This window comes from Sorex fumeus, unplaced genomic scaffold (assembly GCF_029834395.1).
Source record: "Sorex fumeus unplaced genomic scaffold, SorFum_2.1 ptg000005l, whole genome shotgun sequence".
NCBI lineage: Eukaryota > Metazoa > Chordata > Mammalia > Eulipotyphla > Soricidae > Sorex > Sorex fumeus.
In genome coordinates, this window is record NW_026606062.1 from 6,943,698 (window position 1) to 6,969,129 (window position 25,432).

Here is a 25,432-nt window from a genome sequence, read left to right on the forward strand (position 1 = left end):
ACCACAGCATCTTTCTGATCCAAATTCTGCCCTTAAAATGAGAAGTCATAAGATTAAGAAATCCTTTTGTTATAGATTACTACTTTTGTTTTCCTTTACTCTCCAGATTCTGAGGATATTGGAAATAAATCTAATTGTACAACTGACAATCAGGAAAGAGGTAAGAACAATTAAATAATTAAATTTAGCAAAGCTTTCTTTGCTAGAATGCTTTACTCGTGTGTGTGTGTGTGTGTGTGTGTGTGTGTGTGTGTGTGTGTTTGGTTCTAGTCTTTGAAACCAATACATTAGTTGAGATTTTAGATGTAAATTTTGAATTAGATGAACTGTTCTGATTGAACACACACTCTCAAACAGTTTAGTGCACAGATAAATATAATTCAAGTTTATGCTTCTCTCATGGAAATAGGACAAAGTGGTTCTGGGTAGTCCTGTGCTCTGCGTAGACCTGTGTTCTGCTCTGGGCCACCAAGGACTCAGCCGTAGGAGACTCTAGGATGTTGAAAATGTCATCCAGGGACCAGAGCGATAGTATAGTGGAGAGGACGTTTGCCTTGCACGCGGCCAACCTGGGTTCCATCCAAGCATCCCAGATGGTCCCTCGAGCACCTCCAGGAGTGATTCCTGAGTGCAGAGCCAGGACTAACCCCTGAGCATCACCTAGTGTGACCCCAAAAACCAAAAATTTAAATAAAAAAATTTTCATATTACTCCCATAGGCTCCCTAGGTAAGAACCAGAGCAAGAAGTTAACACATGTGCGGTCTAGAGGAAATGGTGAGAAGTAGGAACAGTGCAGACAGAAGAGGTGCCTTTCCCAGAAAACTTGTCCCCAGTCCTTGAGGATGGTTCTTGGAGCTCCCATGCAGGGGTCCAAGGAGCCTGGAGTTGGGAATGTTCCTGCTCCCACAGATGGCTCCCTCCTCCCAAAGACCGTCTTTAAAAATTTCATACTGCACATAGAACAAGACTCTAAAGGGGTTCATTTCCATCTCTTCTGCAGAGTTCCACAGTGATGACTCTACGGAATTGATTCTCAGAGAAGAACCTCAAGAAACTTGTAGCTCAGCCCTAAGAAGAGCGTCAGGTAAAGAAGATTAAGATGCCAAGCCTTGGTCTGCCGAATGTCAGGAATCTGAATTAAGAGCAGCTGTTTCCAGATGCAGTTTATTCTGAACTCCTGAAAGACCTGGTCCCCAGTTAATGGGAAATGCTTTTCAGCATTTTAGAAAATGCAAGAAGGCAGTCAATGACTCTAAATTTACGTTTAAGAGGACAAGTTCTAGACACTAAAGTATGTGATTACATATTGCTGTTGTAGAAGGAACGGACACCAAAATAGTGACTTCTTTTATAATACCTACTTGTCACACCTACTAGTATTGGAGATTCAAATTTCTCTTTTTCTAGTGATTTATTGGTTGACATCTATATAATTTGTAATTGTAAAAGTCTCAAAAGATAACTCATCCTATTCTGTAATATAGACAGAAAATTTTCAGATTAACCATTCTCAGACCTTCTAGTCTTTAGTAGATATTTATCATGTTATTATTGGATGATACCATGCTATTTTGAAGAATTTAGGCAAATGATATCTTATTGTGTTATCATAAAATCCTTAAGATTTAAAAAGGAGACCTTTTTAATAGCTCTAGGAAAGAGATGTACAAATATAGAATGGTCAAAAAGGGTGATTGTTACGTGTAGAATACTAGAATATAAGAGCTATGTTATACTTGCTTTGCAAAGTGCAAAGTCCAAAGAGGACTTTACAAGGGATCTGACATCTATACAAAGGACTGTACCAGTACCTGATGTAAGAAAACTTGACAAGAACAATAAATAAATAGGTGTATATATGTATGCGTGCAAATATTGCACATACATTTGTGTATATATTATTTGATATATATGGCACTAACAAATATGACATGTTTCTTAGAAATATAGATATATTTGGGAAGATGAAAGTCATCAAAAAACAGAGCTGGTAGGAATGCTGCTAGCTAGAACACATTTAGAATCCTAGAAGGAAAGATCCAAAAGGAATGAAGGAATGTTCTTTTCTGGGCAAGAAAAGAACAGAAATTAAGAGCTTCATTGAAGAAAAGAGAAAGGAACGTGAGAGACGTGATATTAGGAAGAGCAACTCCGGAGCTAAGGCGGGGGGGGCAGGGCACTGTACATCAGGCCGACTGAGGAGACAGGAGTGTGAGTGGGTAGGAAAACACAGCACGATCTCTGCGGATACGAAGGAGGTCAGTCAGTGAGTAGGTCTGACTCTGGGGGTGGCTAGTTAGGGTCACACCTGGTTGTTTTCAGGGGCTACTCCTGGCTCTGTGCTATGGAGTCACTCCTGGTGGTGCTCAGAAGGCCATCAATAGTGGTGGGGTTGAATCAGGGTCAGCTACACAAAAGACAAGCACCCTAACCCCCATGCTATCTCTCTGGCCTAGGTCTTCATTTTCTTAGCTCACCTGAGCATTAGGCATAGCTCAGCAAAACCATATTAAGGTTTCTTTCCCGGTCATTGTGTATAATCTACTATTTATTTCCTTTAATGCCCTGGGAATTTTTGTGAATTCTCTTCAAATGAATTGAGGAAGAAAGTCAGAAAGATGCATCCCATTAATGTGAGATGGAGAGCCAGTGATGATACTAATCATGTTTTTATTGTTTTTCTGGGTTTTCTTTCTTTCTTTCTTTCTTTCTTTCTTTCTTTCTTTCTTTCTTTCTTTCTTTTTTGAGAGACGGGGGTTTCATTTACATCCGGCAGCGCTCAGGACTTTCTCTTGGAGTACTCCTGGTGGGACTTGGGGGAACCATATGGGATGCCAGGAATCGAACCTAAGTTGGCATGTGCAAGGCAAGTGCAGTGCCTGCATTATTGTTCTGGCTCCATCATTGTTTCCCTGTTTGCACAAAGGAAAAGATCTGTTTCTTTATTATCTTACCCTTTTTTGGCTTTTGGGACACATCTGGATGTTTTCAGGGAGTACTCCTGACTCCGCACAAGGATCACTCTTGGCAAGGCTTGGGGTGGCATATTGGGTGCTGAGGGATTGAACTCAGGTCAGCTGCATGCAAGGCAAGAACCCTATCCACTGTACTATTTCTCTGGTCCCCAAATTTCTGCTTCTTTATCTCATTCTCTTCCTAAAAAATCATTGCATTCCACACACACAGACATTCACACACACACACACATGCAAACACATGCAAACACATACACACAGGCACAGACAGACCCATTCACAGATTCAGACATCTCTCAACAAGATTGAGGGAGTCGAAGAGGAAGAGGAGCTGGGTTTCCGAATAGAGGAAGGTGACCCTGAGTGGAAAAAGGATGGAAAGGTAGGTGGGGAGTTTCCCAGTGAACAGCTCAGCTGAGTAAACTTTGTTAGGAAGACATGGAACCCCAAAGGCACCAAATTAAAGAGTTTTGCGGGGGACGGGGGATGATCATTTAGGTTCCTCTAAGCAGTTACAGCAAAAGCACAGATAAGGTTGACATAAACAGACTAGTGGTAATGAGAAAACACAAAGGAAGAGATTTTTTTCAGTAACAAAAGTAGATACTAAGAGAGAAGCTTAGAGGGACCAACAGAAATGAGATACAGGGTCTAATACATGAAAAGGCATAATGAGAGCGATGGTTTTTTAAAGGGAGAGAAGGCAGAGAGGGAGAGAAGAAGATGTGGAATCTGAGCTGATGCTTAGCTGGAGCCACTTGGTTCAAGGGTGTGGTTGGCAGTAGCAGTGGGTTTGCGGGTTGTCTGCCCCCTGCCCCCATTATCAAGGTAGCCCCATCACCATAAACCAGGTCTATTGCTTCTCACCTGAACGAGAGCCTGGTTTCCCCCCATAATCTTACTCCCCACCACACACATGCTTTCTAAATGGCTTATCTAAACTCATCTTTCAAATATTCAGATAGGTTTGGGCTGCTTTCCTATATAAAATCCAATTCCCTTAACTGTCCTAAAGAACTAAGTCAGTTCTCTTTTGTGAGGCCTCCAAAGTCACCTACCTGCACCCCCACCTTTCTCTATCCTTTTCATCCCCTAAACTCTCATGCACTACATCCCAAACTTCTTTGCTTACTTGCATGTACTGGTTATAGACCTTTACACAGATCTCTCCAGTGATTAGCCCCTGAACACCACTGGCTGTGACCCTCCAAAAAGGTAGAGAAAATAGACAAAGATAGAGATTCGGGGCAAAAAGAAAAGGATACTAGATTAAACATATTAAAAGCAAAAAACAAAGAAAGGGAAGCTCAGAAGAAGAGAAAGTAATTTCAGAAGTAGAGCTTCTTGCATATGGTCATCTAATCTTTGATAAGGGGGCAAGAAATGTGAAGTGAAGTAAGGAAAGCCTCTTTAACAAATTGTGCTGGCAAAACTGGACAGCTACTTGCAAAAAAGTGGGCTCAGATCTCTCCCTAACACCATGTATAAAAGTAAGATAAACATGGATTAAAAACCTCAACATCAGACAGGAATCCATAATGTACATTCAAGACAAAGTTGGCAAAACCTTCCATGATATTGAAGCTAATGGTATCTTCAAAGATGTCACGCCACTGGCCAAGCAAGTGAAAACAGAGATAGACAAATGGGACTATCTTAAACTAAGAAGCTTCTGCACCTCAAAAGAAACAGTGACCAAAATACAAAGACAGTCTACAGAATGGGAAAGGATATTCGCCAAATACACATCCGACAAGGGGTTGATATCATGGATATACGAAGTACTGGTTGAACTCCACAAGAAGAAAACATCCAACCCCATAAAAAAATGGGGCGATGAAATGAACAGAAACTTTCCCAAAGAAGAAATCCGAATGGCTAAAAGGCACATGAGAAAATGCTCCACATCATTAATCATCAGGGAGATGCAGATCAAAACAACAATGAGATATCATTTCACACCACAGAGACTGGCCCACATCCAAAAGACCAAAAGCAACCGGTGTTGGTGCGGATGTGGCGAGAAAGGGACTCTTCTTCACTGCTGGTGGGAATGCCAACTGGTTCAGCCCTTTTGGAAAACAGTATGGACGATTCTCAAAAAATTAGAAATTGAGCTCCCATTTAATCCAGCAATACCACTCCTGGGAATATATCCCAGAGAGGCAAAAATGTATAGTCGAAGTGACATCTGCACTTGTTTGTTCATTGCAGTACTCTTTACAATAGCCAGAATCTGGAAAAAATCTGAGTGCCCAAGAACAGGTGACTGGTTAAAGAAATTTTGGTACATCTACACAATGGAGTATACTATGCAGCTGTTAGAAAAGATGAAGTTGTGAAATTCATATACAAGTGGTACTACATGGAAAGTATCAATGCTAAGCGAAATGAGTCAGAAAGAGAGGGACAGACATAGAAAGATTGCATTCATCTGGGGGAACATAAAGTAATAAAATAGAAGACTAACACCCAAAAATAGCCGAGATAAGTACCAGGAATTTTACTCCATGTCTTTGAGGCCAGCCACACATGCTAGGGGAAAAGGGAGCTCAAATAGAGAAAGGAGCACCAAATAAAGGGTGTTGGGAAGATCCTCTAAGGATGGGAGAAGCATGCTATGCTGAGAGTAGATTATAGACCAAATATGATTACCACTCAATGTCTCTTTTGCAAACCACAGCACCCAAAAGGAGAGCGAGAACAAAAGGGAATGCCCTGCCACAGAGGTGGGGGGGGATGGGGGGATACTGGGATCATTGGTGGTGGAGAATGGGCACTGGTGGAGGGATGGGTACTCGATGGGTATAACTGAAACCCAAACACAAAAATTTGCAAACCACAACACCCAAATAGGAGAGAGAGCACAAAAGGGAATGCCCTGCCACAGAGGCAGGGTGGGATGGGGGTTGGGGGGTGGGAGGGATACTGGGATTCATGGTGGTGGGAAATGGGCACTGGTGGAGGGATGGGTATTTGATCATTGTATAATTGAAACCCAAGCACAAAACTTTCTAAGTCTACAACTGTACCTCATGATGTCTCACTAATAAAAATTTTTTAAAAAATTAAATTAAAAAAATTAAGGGGGCTGGAGAGATAGCACAGCGGGTAGGGCATTTGCCTTGCACGCAACCAACCTGGGTTCGATTCCCAGCATCCCATATGGTCCCCTGAGCACCGCCAGGAGTAACTCCTGAGTGCAGAGCCAGGAGTAACCTCTGTGCATTGCCAGGTGTGACCCAAAAAAGCAAAAGAAAAAAAAATTAAGGAAAAAAGAGAAGTAGAGCTTCTTTTGTTGAAGAAGTAGAAGAGAGGAGGAGGGTTGGAAGGGCAGATGCACAGATGAATATTCTGTAAAAATTGTTACTTGTTCCAAGAAATGCTATCTGAACTGGGAAATGAGACTGTTCCTGTGTCGTGTTTTTCAGAAGGTATGACCAGAGGTCAGGAGACAAGGACTGGAAATGGCGGAGCATCCAGCAAGACAGGTAAGGTTGCTCATGGCCTGGGGTGGAGGTGGCTCAGCGGATACCATGGTACAGGATATGGCAGTGATGGGGGTTCAGGGAAAACAGTGGGCAGAAGTGAGCCGACTATGGAAGGTGAAGGTCATAGATCAAGGGTGTGGAAGATCAGGAGTCCAAAATCATGAGTCCAGTTTCCTTCTGCCCTGGATTTCAAGCACACATTGACAGGGGCAAAGTTCAGTCCACAATAGAAATTTTTTCTCTATTTGTTTGGCCTCATTCTGTGTTTGCTTGTTTTGTATTTGCTTGGGTAAGAGCACATAATAGTCAATGTTTGACACCGGCCATGTTGATAATAGGTGATGTAGTAGAAATGTGTTGATTAAAACAGCAGTGTCATATTTATTATATGAACAACCACATAAACTGAAGTGTTGGACTTATGTAGTGGGACAAAAAAAATCTAGGGTTCTGCTGAAGGATATTAGTGTCACTTCTTATAACCTTGGAAAGACGTCAGAAGACAAATGAGCCTGTTACATTTCAGGAAAATACAAATAATGTGCACTATTTTTTCAAAACTCAACATACTTTTTTGAAGGATGCTTTCCTCATTTTTAATTAATTTATTTATTTTTGCTTTTTGGGTCACACCCGGCAATACACAGGGGTTACTCCTGGCTCTGCACTCAGAAATTACGCTCAGGGGACCATATGGGATGCTGGGAATCGAACCCGGGTTGGCCGTGTGCAAGGCAAACGCCCTACCTGCTGTGCTATTGCTCCAGCCCCGCTTTCCTCATTTTTAAAAATCAATTTCTACAGTGATTTCTCGATAACATTGACAAATAAGATCATATTTTATCTTTGTTAAGCAGTTGGAGCCTAAATAGGATGGCTGATGTGAAAAACTGAAGATATATATATATATATATATATATACACATACATATATATATATACACACATATATATATATGAACTGGAACAATAGCACAGTGGGTGGGATGTTTGCCTTGCTTGCAGCCGACCCGGGTTCAATTCCTCCGTCTCTCTCAGAGAGCCTGGCAAGCTACCGAGAGTATCCTGTCTGTACGGCAGAGCCTCTCAAGCTCCCCTTGGTGTATTCAATATGCCAAAACCAGTAACAACAATTCTCACAATGGAGACGTTACTGATACCCGCTCAAGCAAATCAATGAACAATGGGAGGACAGTGCTACAGTGCTACTTATATATAAATATATATACACATGTATATAAAGAATTCAGACGTGAGAATTTAAGATCTGAGAAATTAAGGCCTCAGTCTGTTTCTTTTGAAGGGGACAGAGAACCGTCATAGCATTTTTATTTTAAATTTGTAACTTACTGACAAATTACAGTTTTCTGACCATCACCTATTCCTTTCTAGATGCCACGGCTAGTGGAAGCAATTCCGTTTGGAGAGAATACAACTGGAGAAAAAGTAAAAATGAATAAGAACTTACTTGACTTTTATGTTACTAGGAAATTATTTTAATGTTGAATGTTTATTATATTTCCTAAACCTTTCAGAAGACAAAAAAAATTAGTGTCTCTTAGTAACGATTTTTTCCAAACGCTCATAAATTCATGTTGCTTTTGCTTTGTTTTGTTTGGAGGACACACCCAGCAGTGCTCAGGGTTTACTTCAGACTCTTCTCTCAGGAATCACTCCTGGCAGCCTCAGGGGACCATAGGGGGTGCTGGGAATCAAGGAACTTCCAAGGAAAGCACCCTACCTGCTGCTCTATCACTCCAGCCTCTCATGTTGCTTTTTATTCTGATTTTAAAAATACAGATTTCTCAAAAATGCTGTCATACACATGTCCAGAACGTAATAGGTTTTTATTTCCATGACTAGAATAATTATATGCATACTTTTCCATTTCTATTAAAATTAATGTATCATTTTAACTATATGCATACTTTTCCTTTTCTATTAAAATTAAAATATCATACCCACCAAAATCAAAACACAAACTTATAATTGCACTAGTAAAAGCTCACCTCGGGGCTGCTTTGAGATGCATTGTTCTCATGGTTCACACAGGAAAGTAATTTTTCTTTGTTGTAGGTTTTTCTTCTTCATAGGATTTTGTCAGTGAGTGCTGTCAGGGATTCTGCTCTGGGTTTTGTTTGTTTTTTACTGTGCTAAATGAATATAGAAACTTTCCTATAATAGACGTATTAAATCACGGCTACATATGTTTCCACAGACTGTTTCTCTTTTCGGTTCGTTAATAGACTCTTTGTCCTGAAGAAGCTCTGGTGGGTTTGGGGTTTTTGTTTGTTTGTTTTTGCTTTTTTGGGTGAGGCATACCCAGCGGTGCTCAGAGATCACCCCTGGCGGGACTTGGGGGGGGGGGCCTATGGGTGCAAGGCGAGCACCCTACCTGCTTTTCCATCGCTCCAGCCCAGAAGCTGTGACTTTTGTAGGCAGCCAAATTTGTCAGCTTTTTTCTTCTCTGGTTCTTGAATATCCTTATTCTGACAACAAACTTTTCCATTCAAAGATTACTTTTTTTTTTTTTAGTGTACCCGGTAAGCTACCAAGAGTATCTCGCCCACACAGCAAAGCCTGGCAAGCTACCCATGACATATTCCATATGCCAAACACAGTAACAGTTGTCACAATAGAGATGTTACTGGGCCCGCTTGAGCAAATCGATGAACAACGGGAGGACAGTGACAGTGACAGTGATGTTTTTCATTATCATGATTATTATCAAGACACAGTGATTCACAGCGCTGTTAATAGTTCAGTTGTAGGCATACAATGTCACCATGACACAGTCATCACAACATAGTACCAGGGTCCCTCCTACACTGCACCTCCTCTCACCCCCCTGCCCCTCCAACCTCAACAAGCTCAGTTCTTAGGCTACTCTCAGAGCTGTTAATTATGAACCATTGCTTATCCCTTTGCTGTGTTTCTTTAAACTCCACATAGGGGAGATTTTGCGCTTGTCCCTCTTCTTTTAACTCACTTTACTCAACATCAAGCTCCAGTTTCACCAAGTGGCAGTGGAATGTGGGCTTTCATCTTTTCTTGGAGCTCAGTACTATTCCATTGGGTATATCTCTGTTTCTGTATCTGCTCGTCTGTTCTGGGGACTTGGGCTGGTTATTTTCTCTCTAATCTTAAATTTTATGCTCACTTTTCTACTTTTGATGATCTTTATCTTTCACTTTGGGCTGGAGCGACAGCACAGTGGTAGGGCGTTTGCCTGCACGCAAGTGACCCAAGCTGGGTTCGATTCCTCTGCCCCTCTTGGAGAGCCCGGCAAGCTACCGAGAGTATCTCGCCTGCACGGCAAGCTCCTCGTGACATATTCCATATGCCAAACACAGTAACAACAAGCCTCACAATGGAGGCGTTACTGGGTTCGCCTAGAGCAAATCGATGAACAATGGGAGGACAGTGACAGTGACAGTGATCTTTCACTTTAGTTGCGGAAATATCCCATCTATTTTATTCTTCTAAACTTGTCTTCATTTTTTTTCTTTTTGGGTCACACCCAGCGATGTACAGGGGGCTATTCCTGGCTCTTCACTCAGGAATCATCCCTGGCGATGCTCAGGGGACCATATGGGATTCTGGGAATCAAACCTGGGTTAGCCACGTGCAAGGCAAACTCCCTACCCGCCGTTCTATTGCTCCAGCCACATTGTCTTCACTTTCTGATGTGATTTTTTTTATATACTCTTTCTTAAACTATGACTATTATGAAAGTGAATTCAACTTTTAGTTTTTCAAGGCAAGTCACAGTATTTTGGCAGCTTCTTTCCGGCTGATTCAGAGGCTGGTCTGCCTTCCTTTCCTTCTACTCCTCAACTTATGCTGTCAGATTCAGCATGATTTCAGATGTTATTTTTGCTTTTTTGTTATGGTAGAGCAAAACAAAGCAAAACACCGTGTGTGTGTGCGTGTGTGTGTGTGTGTGTATGTGTGTGTATGTACTTTGAATGACTGATACTATATAATGCAGGGTCTACTTGATGCTGCTTTTTTCAGTGTGATAACACCATGATGGATGTTGATAGCTAGACATCTAGCACAACGGTAGAACGAGGGACCTGAAGAGGTAGGGCATATATAGGAGGTAGGGCACTTACCTTGCACTTACATAGGGCGTATATAGGAGGTACTTATATAGGGCATATATAGGAGGTAGGGCACTTACCTTGCATGCGGCCAACTTAGATTCAATCCCTAGCACCCTGTTTGTTCTCCAGGCCTGTCAGGAGTGATCCCTAAACACAGAGCCAGGAGTAAGCCCTGAGCAAAGCGCACCCCACTTCACTCACACACAAAGAGTGAAATGAGGAATGAAATAAGTTACCGGCATAGAATGTAATGCTCTATGTATCTAAAGGTTGTTTTCTTTTTGAGTTTGAAGTAAAATGGAAAAGATTTAAGTAAAAAAAATAAGCAAGCCTCAAAGAGCTAAGAATAATATAAGAGAATTAATTAACACCTGTCACCTTACTCTAATTCTGATCTTCCTGCGAGATTTCATCATTGATGCTCTTCGTAGAAATGGAGTAGAATAAGACTGAATCACCATAACAAAGAGACCCCAAAATAATGACTAGAACTATGTGCTTTCCTTACACTCGCCAGAAGACTAGACGTTGTCAGAGAAACCTGTTTCCCTCAATACAAAGTTTCCCTCTCTGAATCCAAGAAAGCTGATTTGGTTACCATTGACTGCCATTCAGTGGGAGTGAGAGAAATGGATTAAAAACAAAACAAAACAAAACACCAAACTCTTTTAATGAAAAAATTCTGCTGTTCTGCTCCCATCCTATAAGTCAATCTCAGCCAGCTACAATAGAGGCTCAGAAATATAGTTTGTAGGTAGTGGCCATAGATGCAGCAAACATACATATATATATGTGTATATATATAATACATTGTGTATAATGTAGTATATGTCACATTTTAGTTTATTGTATATTTAATATAAAATGACATAAATAATATAATAGACACATTTAACTCTAAACTTAAATTCTAATATTATATGCATAAGCATCTACTTCTCCCATCTCTGGCATAACTCCTTTTGATTATTTCCCAGATTATACTTACCCAGATCTAACTTCCTCCTCTCTGGAAACAGTTCTCTGCCTTCCGTGCTTTGCTAATTGAGTTGCCGTTCGAGCACACATCACACTCACACTCTCTCCTGCTCCTTCTCCCACAGTCTCAGCACAGGGCCCCACGCGCCCTGTCCTCTATGCCCCCCATCAAGCTATTTCTCACACAACACACCCTGGGCCTTCCAGCTCTAGGCTGTAGACTTCACTGCTTCCCTCAAACTTCTGGAAACACTGGTCAGTTCTCTGAAGACTGAAGTTTTCTGGCTTGTGTTGAGAGATGGGGAACACTTTTACTCAACTTCTTTAGAACATCTCTGGTGTCAAGAGCAATATTCCTGTCAGAGAACCAAAAATTAACCAGTTTACTTTCTGTGAGGCATTTGCCCAGGGACATCACAAAGAACAATAACGAAGGAAAGATCAGCCTCTTGATATTAGCAGATCTTAAGTCTCAAATATCCTAGAAAAGACGGTCCTTGGTCAACTGAATCAAACCACTTTTATACCTATCATTCACTTGACCACAACACTTTTGATGAGCAGTGAGACTAGTAGTATCAGGAAAAGGCATAGAGGGATAAAAAACCAAACATGTTAGTCTAAGAAGTCTAACACTGAACAAGTCTAGATTGTATTCAGCAGGAAGGAAGGGTGAGCATTCTGGGACTCGAATTTCTATTTCTACAAATTTCCCTAATTTGTAGATTTAAATTAAAATGCTATATATATATATATATTTGCTTTTTGGGTCACACCTGGCGATGCACAGGGGTTATTCATGGCTCATACACTCAGGAATCACTCCTGGCGGTGCTCAGGGGACCATATGGGATGCTGGGAATCGAACTCAGGTCGGCCACGTGCAAGGCAAACGCTCTACCCACTGTACTATCACTCCAGCACCTAAAATGCTAATTTTTGATCCAAACTCAACATGAACTAGATTTTGAATCACTTTCACTATACTTTCAATCCAAAAACTAAGAAAATGGACAAAGATGATGGCTGGTGTTTTTCTGTTGTTGGTTCATCACATTTTACTATCCAAATTTCCTATCCAAATTTCTGTGCTGCTGCTACAGATTTCTTTCTCTTGACAAAAGCAAGCCTGCATTGCTTCCCTTGTTTTTAAGTTTTGGGTCTTTCATTAGGAATGGAGATAGTTAAAGTCTCTTGATCATAAATAAATTAGTAGATATGAGAATCTTGTGTTTGAATCTAACTTGTAGTGCTCAATTTAATATGTGCTAGCTCTCACTCTCATTTTCATTCTCCCAATGCTCTTTGAGATACATACTAAACTTTATTTCGATCTTATTTTTTTTTTTGCAGATTTGGCGATCAAATACAAGGCCTCAAGAGCACAAGGTAAGTATTCTACAACTAAGAAACATCTTAAGTCTAATTTTTTATTAATATCGATATAAATTAGTTTAAGTTAATGTGGTGGTAAAAAAAAATAGTGACACTTAGAATGAACCCAGGTTAACCATCAAAGTCTTGGTTTAAGTATAAGGTTGGGATTATATATTTTTCGTATACGTTAAGCACTTAAAGAGCTATGTAAAATGTATTTTAATTACTATTGTATGCAATACAACTTTTCAGCAGCATCCATGTTTGTATTTGTCTATTTCTCAGTGAAAAAGAGAGATGTTCAGATAATCAAAGTCCTGAGAGGCAGAAAAAGAGATATTTTTCCCCCAATTAGATAAACATCTACATTTTCATGCTTTTTGTTGTGCTTTTAGTAACAAACATCTTTCCTTATTTACTTAATGTATCTAGTCTTCCCATTGAGAAGTTAATTAACTAAATTAACTAAATATCGAGTTTAGTTAATTTTCAAAATGTGTTGAGGGAGAAAGATGATGCAAACATATGGCTTGGTGATGAATCCTCAGCCAGAATTGTTGGTCTGAAAGCTGTGTCAGTAGGCCAGCTGGCCATTTTTCTCTCATGCTCAGACAGTCACGTAGATGTGGGTCTGATGCTTCACCTCCTCTGCCTCAGTTTATCTATATTTATAGTGAAATAAAGACTTCAAAAAGTAATGACTAGTCATAATTCTAAATAGGGCTGGAGTGATAGCCCAGAGGGTAGGGTGTTTTCCTTGCACACGGCTGACCCGGCTGACCTGGGTTTGATTCCTCTGTCCCTCTCAGAGCATCTCGCCTGCACAGCAAAAGCCTGGCAAGCTACCGATGACGTATTCAATATGCCATACACAGTAACAACAAGTCTCACAATGGAGATGTTACTGGGCCCGCTCTAGCAAATCCATGAACAACAGGAGGACAGTGACAGTGACAGTGACAATTCTAAATAGACCACCCTCCGTGGCCCATACCCACTTTATATACAGTTTCTCAGCCTTTGGCTTAGAAAGGCTGAGGAACTGTCCAAACTACTTGGACCCTGCTTATATTTTCATTTGTATTTTCTTCATTTATGCTCTCCAATCCTCGTGTATTTTGTCAGCTGTGTGTTCCGTTGTTTCTTTGAGCTCATTATGCATCCTTAGCAGTTCCACTCTAAATTCCTTATCAGAGAGGTTATATAGCTCCTTATTACCAATGGGGCCAATTTGGACTAGTGTCTTCACTTCCTCAACCTGGTGGGTTTCTGTGTTGCTTTACCATTGTGACCTTTGCAGTTTGGAGTTCTTTTTTGCGTGTTTCTGCGTGGTTAGGAGCCTACATCAGAATGTCTTTGTGTGTTTATAGCGAGTTATGGAGAGGTGAAGAAATTATCTCTTCCTGGGTGGGGTTCCCTGGTACCTGTGTAGGAAAATTGCCCTTCTGGGTCCAAAGCTGGCCCCTAATGTCCCCCTACTTGGATCCTGGACAGCTCCCCTTCTTGTATCCTGAAGCCAGGAAACTCCAGCCTTAAAGGAGCATCTTTAATGGTTGCCTAGGTCATTGGTTGGAGCCAGAAACAGCAGCTCATTGGCCTAAATCTTTTTTTAAACTATGTTTTATTAAATGTATTTTTACATTAAATTTACTTTTCAAGGCTTGATGGGTTTTGAAAATTTTCAGTCATATAACCACCACCATAATCAAATAGAACATTTATATCAATCCAGAAAGGTTTCTTTATAACTTTCATTTTAAAAAAATTTAAACTGCGATTTACAAAGTTATTGCAAGTAGACTTATAATCTTTCAGCATTGGTTTCCACCATCAGTGTCAACTCCTGAAAGCATTGTTGGCTTGTGATTTAGACATATATACATGCCATACCTCTATGCCACCCACGTGTCTGAGGCCCCTGCCCTGCCCTTGGTACCTCCTGTCTACCTCTTCTTGATATCCTCTTTTTTTATATAGGAGTACTGCTATTTATTCAGCCACTGATTAGCACAGTGGGTATTACCCACATTTAGGAGCGATAGCACAGTGGGTAGGGTGTTTGCCTTGCACACGGCCGACACAGCCAACCCGAGTTCGATTCCTCCACCCCTCTCAGAGAGCCCAGCAAGCTACCAAGAGTATCTCACCTGCATGGCAAAGTCTGGAAAGCTACCCATGATGTATTTGATATGCCAAACAGAGTAACAAGTCTCACAATGTTACTGGGCCTCCTTGAGTAAATTGATGAACAATGGGAGGACAGTGACAGTGACAGTGACCAATGATTTACAAAGTTGTTTATTGTACCATGATTTACAATATTATTCATAATCAATTTTCAGGGATACAGTTTCTGAACACCAATCCTGACGCCAATATCAGGGATCACTCCTGGGTGGGCTCAAGGACCTTAGGGGGTGCCAAGGATCAAACCCAAGCAGCAAGGCAAGGCAAGCAGCCTAAACTCTGTACTATCACTCTGGCTACTGGAATTTTTTCCCAAGGCACTAGACAGCCTCCTGAAAAATGACATATGCATGTTTTTATGAAATTCTTCTATTTTCAGTGTTATTGGTGTTATTAAATTTTTTAAATAATTTATTTATTTATTGAATCACTGTGGGAAAAGTTACAAAGCTTTCAGGTTTAGGTCTCAGTCATGCAAATATCAAACACCTTTCCCTTTACCAATACTTATTTTTTACCACGAAGAACCCCAATAAAACCCCACCTCCCACCCCTCCCGATGCCTGCGAGGCAGATGAATTCTAGTTGACACTCCATCTGCTTTGATTAGATTCATTGTTTCAATAAAAGATGCACCACTATTATTTAGAGTTTACCCCCTCCCCCCAAATCAGACATGCTGAGAAAGCATTGTGAAGTGATTCGCTTTCTACAGCTGGGTTCAAGAATTAAATGTTTGTTTTGGATTTCCGCTATTTTCCTGATTAACCCTGGAAGTATTTCTACTGAGAGTCAGATAATTAAGAGATTGGTTTCTGTGCTCTGGAGTTGTGGCCGTGCTGGAGAGCCGCTCGTGGGGGGCAACTGGTGGCCTTGGTAAGGCGTGAAGAACGGACCAGAACGCCCCCCTTCCCATGGGGTTTTAGTCGCCCCCACACCCCCGGCTCACACCTGCTCTCCACAAGGCACCCATGTGGCCGCCATCTTTCTTTCCAGAGAGGAGAGGGCGAATGGGGCATGGTGTTATTAAATTTAATAGTTTTGTTTCTCTACTTTTTCAGGGAGAAGACAAAGCAACATTAAACTGTTGAAGAAAAAGTTAAAAAGAAGAAAAAGAGGTTAAAATACATGATTAATATGGTTAAAGACAAAATTCATCCAAGTCAGTGTTGAGCTCTCGTTGGCTGTATTCCAGGAACCAGTTATCCCGTCCACCAAGTAAAAAAGCACCACAATTAATGTGTGGTGCAAATGGGATAAATCTCAGAATAAAGGGGGAACAGAACAGGGGGGTGACGTCATCCCTCCAGGGCAGTGGGGATCTTATGAAGCGACTTTATTCCTAGTACAAGCAGGGAATTCCAGATTAGTTGACTTAAAATTCCACTTTGGAGAGAGGCTGGAAATTAATTCTGCTAGGTTAGTTGAAAGTCCGAGTGGGGCTTAGAATAAGCGTCTTCCTCTGGGGCTTGTTTTTACTCTTATTCAAAACAATGTACTTTCAATCCTATGCATCTAAACTTTTAGCTGATACTCTGTGGCCACTCGGCTTCTGGACTTAGGTTCTGGAGTTGGGACAACCCCCAGGATACTGCGGGTCTTGGTCAGACTAGTCGACAGGACAGAACACTGATATGGCAGACCCACTGACCATCAGCTATTCTGGGCCTGTGCTGGGTTCCTTACACTGCACTGATAACTTTTGAGGAGATAGAAATGAAGTCTGTTGGGGCCAGAGTGATAGTACAGCGGGTAAGGCGTTTGCCTTGTACACGGCCGACCTGGGTTTGATCCCCGGCTAACCATATGGTCCTTCAAGCAATGCCAGGAGTAATTCTGAGTGCAGAGCCAGGAGTAACTCCTGAGCATCACTGGGTGTGGCCCAAAAAGCAAAAATAAAATGAAGCCTGTGTAAAGTATATGTTGTATGAGTCATGGGCTCACTCTCTGGCCACCCCCTTGCCCACATAGAGCTGAAGGCTGTCCAGCAAAGGAGATTTCGGGTGGAAATCCAAGACCTGAACCCAAGTTTCTATAATTCCTTTGGTTGTCATGTGTCCTTTTCTTTTTGCCTCTATTTCGCCAACCATTTTCTCCAATGGGGGGTGGCCAGTGAATTAGACGTCAGCTCCCTTAAACTGAGCTCAGTAGCCTGTCTCCTAGGACCATGGACAGAGCACGCACATCCCATCAGAGGCAAGGCTCAGCATCTGTTTCCTGGCTCTCCCTGAGAGCCAGCCAGAAGGCAGATGCGAGAGTTTCTGCCTAGAAAGTCCAGTTGAGGACGTTATCCACCCTGCAGCAGTGGAATTCCCCCCCCCCCCCAGCACCCCCAGTATACACAGATGGCCCAGCTCTGAGCCGCTCATTCCGAGCTTCCAGACCCAGAGGAAAGGCACCTGAAAGAGAAGTGAAAGAAGGCAGAGAACAGAGGAGTGCTTGCCCTGTAGGGGTTGGTTCCTGGTGACTTAGTTTTGGAGACAAAACCAAAGCTCGAGGGATTTCCCTCCATTGACTAAACCCAAGTAGTTCGGTGACTAGAAATTTCCCGTGGGATTTCATCAGATTTCATCAGAAGACAGATCATCATGTGAGGGGCATTGGAATTTCTCAGGAATTTCTCCTCCTATACAAGGCCTTTATGTTAAGATTTTACAGAGTGAGAGTGGAGGACATTATTACATTATTTTTATCTAATTTTCTCCCTTCGTCCCCCACCTTGCTGTCACCTGCCGCCACTGCCCCAAATAGACTTAGAAATGTAACTAATCCATCACTGTCACTGTCACTGTCCTCCCGTTGTTCATCGATTTGCTTGAGCGGGCCCAGTAACATCTCCATTTTGAGACTTGTTACTGTGTTTGGCATATTGAATACGTAACGGGTAGCTTGCCAGGCTTAGCTGCATGGGCGAGATACTCTTAGTAGCTTGCTGGGCTCTCCGAGAGGGGCGGAGGAATCGAACCTGGCTTGGCCAGGCTGGCTGTGTGCAAGGCAAAAAACTTGCCGCTGTGCTATCGCTCTGGTCTATGGCCATAGCACCCTGAACGCGCCCAATCTCGAACTAATTCATGGTGGGAGAAAATCAATATATTTTATGTTATAAAGGAGATTTCTTGGTGCTGGAGAGATATTACAGCAAGTAGGGCACTTGCCTGGAGCATAGCTGCTTCAGGTTCAATCCCTGGTACCCCATACAGTCCTTGGAGCCTTCCAGGAGTGATCCCTGGTTGCGGAGCCATGAATAAGAGCTGGTACCACCAGCTGTGGCCCAAAACAAATAAATAAAATAAAGGAGAACTCTCAAGAAGGGTGAGAGAGTCACAGAACAGAGGTAGAGGAAGATGGAGGAAAAATACCCTAATTACCATCATGCCTCCTGGCAGGTCTAAGAACTCGCAAAGACAGAAATATGAACTTTGATGTTCCTGAGCTGCCCGTGACCTGTGGTGAGGTGAAGGGGACTTTGTACAAGGAGAAATTCAAGATTGGTAAGTTTCATGGTGTTCTCTGCTTTTCAGATGAAAAGTGTTGGGTGTCTCCAAGACCATCCTCAGGTCTCTTGGGTTCATGAGCCTCATTATATGGTGATTGTGACTGGTTGACTCTACTGAATAGCTCCAAAGCAAAATCAGTCAAGGAAAAAAAGTCACATGGGACAGAGCCCAAAGGACTCCGGGGTGTGTTTATAAGTTTTGTCCTGGTGGAATTGCAGAGGGTGCACTTAAATTCTCCAACAACAAACTAGCAACATGTATGGGATATGATCTACTTGAAAAGCAGTCCTGAGCCTCAAAGTCCTGAATTTCGAATCTGCTGCCACATGGCATTATGTCTCATGTTTGTCACAAAAGTCAAGACTCCCATAAGGAAGACAGGTGCTTGGAATGAACCATGTCATTTGTAGAAACAATAGAGGTACTTTGAGCCCACCTCTAAGTTCTGGGAATCATGAGATTCTTCCCCAAAGCCAGGACCTGGTCAGCCTTGCAAGCAGACCCTTCTAAGACTGACACCCGGGGCCTTCTCTGTGCACTTTCTGCATCGTCATCCCAGATCAGCTGGAGGAAAGATGGCACTGCTGTGCTTTTGAAATTCATAAACAATGGCTGGAGAGATAGTACAGCAGGTAGAATGTTTGCTTTGCGCTTAGCCAGCCCAGTCTGATCCCCAGCGTCGGGTATGGTCCCTTGAGCACCACTAGAAGGAACCTCTGAGGCAGGGCCAGGAGTAATCCTGAACACCTCTGGGTGCAGTTCCCTGCACACAATTCATAAAAGTTATCCTACCAAACCATCTTTACCTTCCACCATGCCACCCATCTAGCACCCTAGAAGCTTTTTTTTTATTCCAGATTAAGAATGTACACAATCGAGAAATTCAATAGCCATCCCAGGTCTGAAATGTCTCTATGGCTGTGCTGGCCGAGAAGAGCTTGGGATTCCAGCTTTAGCTGGACCACATAGCTGTTCTGTCTGAATCAGGTTACCCATATCTCTCATCCTCAACTTCCTCTTCTGCCAAATGGCATAGTAATAAAACCTGCCTTACCATATTGTGATGAGAAAAGAGCTAAAAAACAGATGTAAACTACTTTGCAGATAATAATAGAGAACGCCAGGGCCTCGAGCAATAGAGAACACTAGGCATGTTCATTTGTCATGATTAATTCCCCTTTCCCCAAAACAGAGGTCTCCAGATACCAACAGCTCTCTTTTTTAAAATTTTTCATTTATTTTTTTATTTTAATGAATCACCATAAGATACAGTTACAGAGTTACAAACTTTCGTGCTTATGTTTCCATCAAACAATACCCATCCCTCCACCAGTGCCCATTCTCCACCATCAGTGTTTCCAGTGTCCTTCCTGCCACCCCCACCCCTTCCCACTCCCTGCCTCTGTGACAGACACATTCCCTCTTACTCTCTCTTTCCTTTTGGGTTACCAACAATTCTCAATGTTTACTCCATACCTCTATTGCATATGTGTCATTTCATTTCCCTGCTAGACAGTATTTTCATAATTATTTTATTTTACTTTTGAGATTTCTGGGTCAGGGGTTACTCATCGTTCTATGCTCCAGGCTTACTCCTGACTCCATGCACAGGGATCTCTCCTGGGGGTAGTTCAGGGGACCATGTGTGGTTCCAGGGATCAAAGCAGGACCACCAACATGCAAAGCAATTGCTGTACCCCCTGTGCTAGATCTTGATCCCCTTCATAACCATTTTAACATAGACTATGCATGCATTCAAAACAGGACCATTGATACCATTCCCTGGATGATCAACATTATACCAGCCGAGGTATCTGTGAACAATGCCACATGGCCACCGTCTGTCTCAGCTGCTCCCTGCCAGTCACTCTCACGCTACCCCACATCTCAAAGAAAGGAAGAGCATCCTCTTGACCCTTCTTTAGAAACAGACCATTTTATTTCTCTTCAATTGAACAAGTTCCTTTTTCCAAGTCAATGTTCCTGGTCATTATCATCCTCCTTATTGCACAAAAGCCAAGAAAGGGGCAGCCTGACCCTTTCTGCCCTCACCTTTAAGTCTCACGGTTGGCCCCGATCCCACTGGTGGGCAGCCAGGTTTGGATTTACTGCTGTTGGGGGCACACCCTGGCAGCCAACGACTCACAGCTCATCTTGACCTTGCAGGGACCTCGTCCAAGTGTATACTGAGAGAAAACGGAGAGGCATGGCTCACGCTCCGGGAATTTGAAATTGAAGGAGGGAGGGGATCATGGAAGAACTGGCGGTTATCTGTGCGCTGTGGGGGCTGGACCCTCAAGGAGCTGATTAAGGTACCGTGGAAACTTTACTTCACCTTCACTTCCTTTCTACCAGGTAGTCCCCACACAGTCTCAGCTTACACACGATTCTCTAAAGTCCCCTCCAAAACTCACTGTACTGGTTTCCTAGGTGACGTAGAACTCAAGCTAAGCAGTATCGGAGGGTCACTGTCACTGTCACTGTCCTCCCATTGTTCATCGATTTTCTTGAGCGGGCCCAGTAGCATCTCCATCGGAGACTTTGTTGTTACTGTGTTTGGCATATCGAATACATCACGGGCAGCTTGCCAGGCTCTGCCGAGCAGGCAAGATACTCTCAGTAGCTTGCCAGGCTCTCTGAGAGGGGCGGAGGAATCGAACTCGGGTCGGCCATGTTGGCTGCGTGCAAGGCAAACGCCCTACCGCTGTGCTATCGCTCTAGCCCGCGGGAGGGTATGAAAGGAAATTGCATCTTCAGCAGCGGTTAAAGTGAAAAGCCTGGCAAGACTTTACAAGGAGAGCTAGAGAGAGGGTGCAGTTGGCTTTATAGTGAGTCTGAATTCCAAAGAGAAGCATGTTCAAGACGTGGGGAGGATGGTTGTTTTCTGTAAAGACAACTTGCATTTGCGTTGACATTCAGTACCCAGGAGGCAGCTGGAAAGAGCGAGCTCACAAAAGTAGAACAAAACTGATCCCAGCATCAACCCTGATTCTCTTTCAGAAAAATCTTCTTCCAAATCCACCAAGATCAAGAAGACGGGTGAGTGTCGTGGGCCGTCCTGCAGTGTCTCGTCTTTCCCAGTGTTCGCTTTCCATCTCTCTGGCCTTACAGGTTTCTAAATACATTGATTTTGATGGATTGATTTTGTAACATGGTGCTTTTGCTCTTGCTACTTTCGTATATTATAGTGTGGGAGGACGGGACTCCTTGGAGCATGAAAACATTGGAGATGGTGATGGGAATAAGTCTCATATATAGACAATAAGTCAGACCTGACCTCATCTGGTTATTTTAGGAGATATGGGATGCCATACTGTCTTAAGCTAAACATGAAAGATGGGAGATGGGGTTGAAAAGATGAATAAGAAAGACATGTGGCGACCCAGTTAGTGACAATTGCTTTTGCAAAACTGTTTTCTCTTCGGTTTTTCTGGGTTCCAGACTTAATGATAAACAGGAATGGAGCAAAATTTGCCTCACGAAGCAGACACTCACCAAATAAGATTAACAGGTGGTCTAGAGGCATGGATGGATGATCAACAGCTCTTATTTCTGCAGGGAAGGGAGGTCTTGGGCCAAACCCGGTGATGCTCAGGGATTTCTCCTGACTCTGTACTCAGGAATCACTCCTGGTGGTCTCAGGAGACCATCTGGGGCACAGGGGATCTAACCAGATATGTTGTGTCCAAGGCACACAGCCTTCCCGCTATACTATGGCTCTGGCTCTCATCAACTCTTTTTGTTAGGGAAAGGTATTTAATTCTTTGATGAAGGAGAAACTTTGGACTTTCAGTTATCAACTCACTAGAGTGTTGTTTTGCATGCTGCATATTGCAAGTTTTCCTAATGTTAAAATGCAATGTTCTGGGCCTGGGGAAATAGTATAAAGCTTAAGGCACTTGTTTTGCATGTGGTTGACCCCAATTCAACTCTTGACACCGCATATGCTTCCCTGAGTACCGCCAGGAGTGACCTCTGAGCACAAAGCTAGGAGTGGCCCCTAAGCACAGAGCCAGGAGTAATCCCCTAGCACCACCGAGTATGGCTCAGAACCAAAAACAATTTTTTTAAAAAGATCAAATAAAATGCAATGCTCCTTCAATAGATTTTAAAATAAGATAAAATAAAGATAACAAAATGGTATGATTCTTGGATCCAAAGTGAAGAAAATGTTTCCCCAGAAACATCCTGTGATCACTCTATCAAAGGATAATTTCCTCTTGAAGGAGTGTGGCATTGTGAGTCACCTGGTAGAACCAAGACACAGGTCAGGTCACATTCTTCCCTTCCTTGATTTCTTTTGAGAGAGAGAGAGAGAGAGAGAGAGAGAGAGAGAGAGAGAGAGAGACTTGCAAGAGTTCCTTCAAGGAGATACTTCCTTCCTTCATGGAGACAGCACTCAAGAAAATAAAATAATCGGGGCACTCGCTTCAAGGTGAGATGAAGAGTGCCCACTCACCTCCCCTTTGACGGAGATACCTTGGCCAGTCCTGCCACTGGTGATATTTCAGGCTTGACCACACTAGCTCCTGAGTCCTGCCCCATTGCCTCTAGACTAGACTCAGTAACCTGGTTTTGCGTGCAATGGATTTTCTGGAGGAGATGTTCTTTGATCTGTTCATTACAGAACATCTCTGCCCAGTCCTGGGGAGCTCAGAGCGATTGGGTGTGGGTGATGAGTCAGGCTAGTCATTTCCCCTCCCTTCATTGTGGGAAAGGCTCTCGGTCCCCTCTGGGCTCACAGCTCTTACAGCCATAGTTCTCAGAGGGTCTCTGAGTGCCCCAGTTTCTGTCACTGCATCACTCTTAGTACTCAGTGACAATTGGAGATGTCAGCAGCTTCCTTGTTCCTAAGTTTCCCGATGATTCTTGAGGTGCTCTGTGACAAATCCAAGCTGATCATTTTGTTTGTTTTTCATTTGGGGCCACACCCAGAGATGCTCAGGGGTTATTCCTGGCTCTGTACTCAAGAATTACTCCTGATGGTAATTTCTGGGGTGGCGGGGGGGGGGGCGGGGCACCATATGGGATGCCAGAGATCGAACCTGTGTCTGTCGCGTGCAAGGCAAACGTCCTACCTGCTATCTTATTGCTCTGGCCCTAGCCGAACTGATCATTCACCAGCTGCTTAAGGAACCTTATCTTCTGAGTGACAGCCACATTCACCTATCTGTGCACTCATGGTTTCCCTCAATTAGCCACTTTGGAACTTGCACCTTGTACAGGGAGTTAGTCACTTAGTGCAAAAGAAGTCAGACTAACGAACCCAAAGAAAATCTCTTGGTCCAACATGGGTGAGCAGTAATGGACTGCTGGGATGTGTAGAACCATGCAGAGAGGTGGACCGTGCATGGCCAGCTCCCGGGTCATTGTGCTTTGGATGACACTGGTTATCCTCTGGTCTCTCTGCCCCAACTGATAGGTAAAAGCCAATGCAGTCATTGGTTCAGACTAAGAGGTCGGGCCTCCCACAGACAATACCCCAAGTCAACACAAGCTTTGGGGATTAGGAAGAAGACATCACAGACCTTGTCTTGAGGAGAAGAAACTATTTCACTGTGACTCTGAATTCATTTTCTCTGTAGTCCTGAGCCCTAAGAGAGCTGGAGAAAGCACTGGGGTTCTCTAGCACACTTTCATGTTGTCCAGGTAATGAGGACTTTGGGTGCTGAGTCCTCGGCCCGATACTCTCTCTGAAGCTCTTGGTCCATCTTAGAAACCAGAATCAGACTCCCCACAGGGCTTCCCGAAGGCCTGAGTGGGGGCGTGGAGCTGGGAGTGGAACTGCTGGGGACCAAACTGCCACTGACACAGAACCGAATGCTCTTTGCTTGTTCATGCCCCAGCTAGACAGATAGAACCCAAGTAGCAGATGTGAAGGAAATGCTTACACAAAGGGGAGTATGTGCCAGGAGTCCCTGACAAAAGGAAGGCAAACTGGACCTTGTGGCTGAGGAAAATTCACCTGCAGTGTTATCACTCCGTCCTTTTTCTCTTTCCAGAAGACAGCACCGACGCCTCTCAACAGTACCGCTTATGACCCTTGTGTAAGTCCCAGCTCCCGTCTGTAGCCCCAGAGCAGGCCTTGCCCCCTCTGTTTGCATCTGTGTCATTGGCATGCTTCCTTGATGATGTTCTGTTAGGATGCAGTCCAGGTTAACAGAACTCTGTGCTCTGACGTACCAGGTGCTTTGGCCAGGAGAGCTTCTGCCTCCCCTCCCTGGGCCTTACAAAGGCACTGAGAGAGAGCAAGGTGGGATGTTTAAGAATAGGACTCAGGGTTCTGGAGCCATAGTACAGCGGGTAGGGCATTTGCCTTGCACATGGCCGACCCAGGTTCGAGTCCCAGCATCCCATATGGTCCCTGAGCACCGCTAGGAGTAATTCCTGAGTGCAAAGCCAGGAGTAACCCCTGTGCATCACCGGGTGTGGCCCAAGAAGGAAAAAAATAAAAGAGTAGGACCCAGTGGGCCAGGTTGAGGACTGCATAGCTGGCTGGAGAAAGGAAGGAATCCAGGGTATCTTCAAGGATCTTCGTGGATGGCAGCGTGCGGGGTAAGCTGGGAAGCAGAAAGAGAGGAATCAGTCAGAAGCAGAGGGTTTGAGGCACAAAGTGGTTAGATACTAGAGATGATGGTAAGTGGGGTGGGCAGGGTTGTTGATCTCAGAAAGCGAAACTGAAGAAATAGGTCTTAAGTACTGGGTATAAACACAGTCGGCATGATCTGCTCTAGTTCCATTCACGCTGTGGCAAATAGCATGATTTTGTCTTTTCTTAGAGCCGCAAGCATCCCATTGTGTGTATATATATCACAA

General features: G+C 43.3%; 1 protein-coding gene across 3 annotated transcripts in view; it reads left to right on the top strand.

The window, feature by feature from the left end:
* Positions 1–25,432, top strand: part of LOC130030042 (nuclear body protein SP140-like) — a 71,277-nt gene that overhangs the window by 33,219 nt on the left and 12,626 nt on the right. For 2 of the 3 annotated variants that reach the window (XM_056121159.1, XM_056121139.1), the window contains exons 11-20: positions 107–160; positions 1,003–1,086; positions 6,409–6,468; positions 7,861–7,914; positions 12,909–12,944; positions 16,181–16,237; positions 18,506–18,610; positions 20,783–20,928; positions 21,617–21,655; positions 24,619–24,663. In XM_056121159.1, coding sequence (XP_055977134.1) covers positions 107–160; positions 1,003–1,086; positions 6,409–6,468; positions 7,861–7,914; positions 12,909–12,944; positions 16,181–16,237; positions 18,506–18,610; positions 20,783–20,928; positions 21,617–21,655; positions 24,619–24,663 — 680 coding nt within the window. The remainder of the gene's footprint in view (positions 1–106; positions 161–1,002; positions 1,087–6,408; positions 6,469–7,860; positions 7,915–12,908; positions 12,945–16,180; positions 16,238–18,505; positions 18,611–20,782; positions 20,929–21,616; positions 21,656–24,618; positions 24,664–25,432) is intronic. The other variant, XM_056121150.1, reaches the window with a different exon arrangement.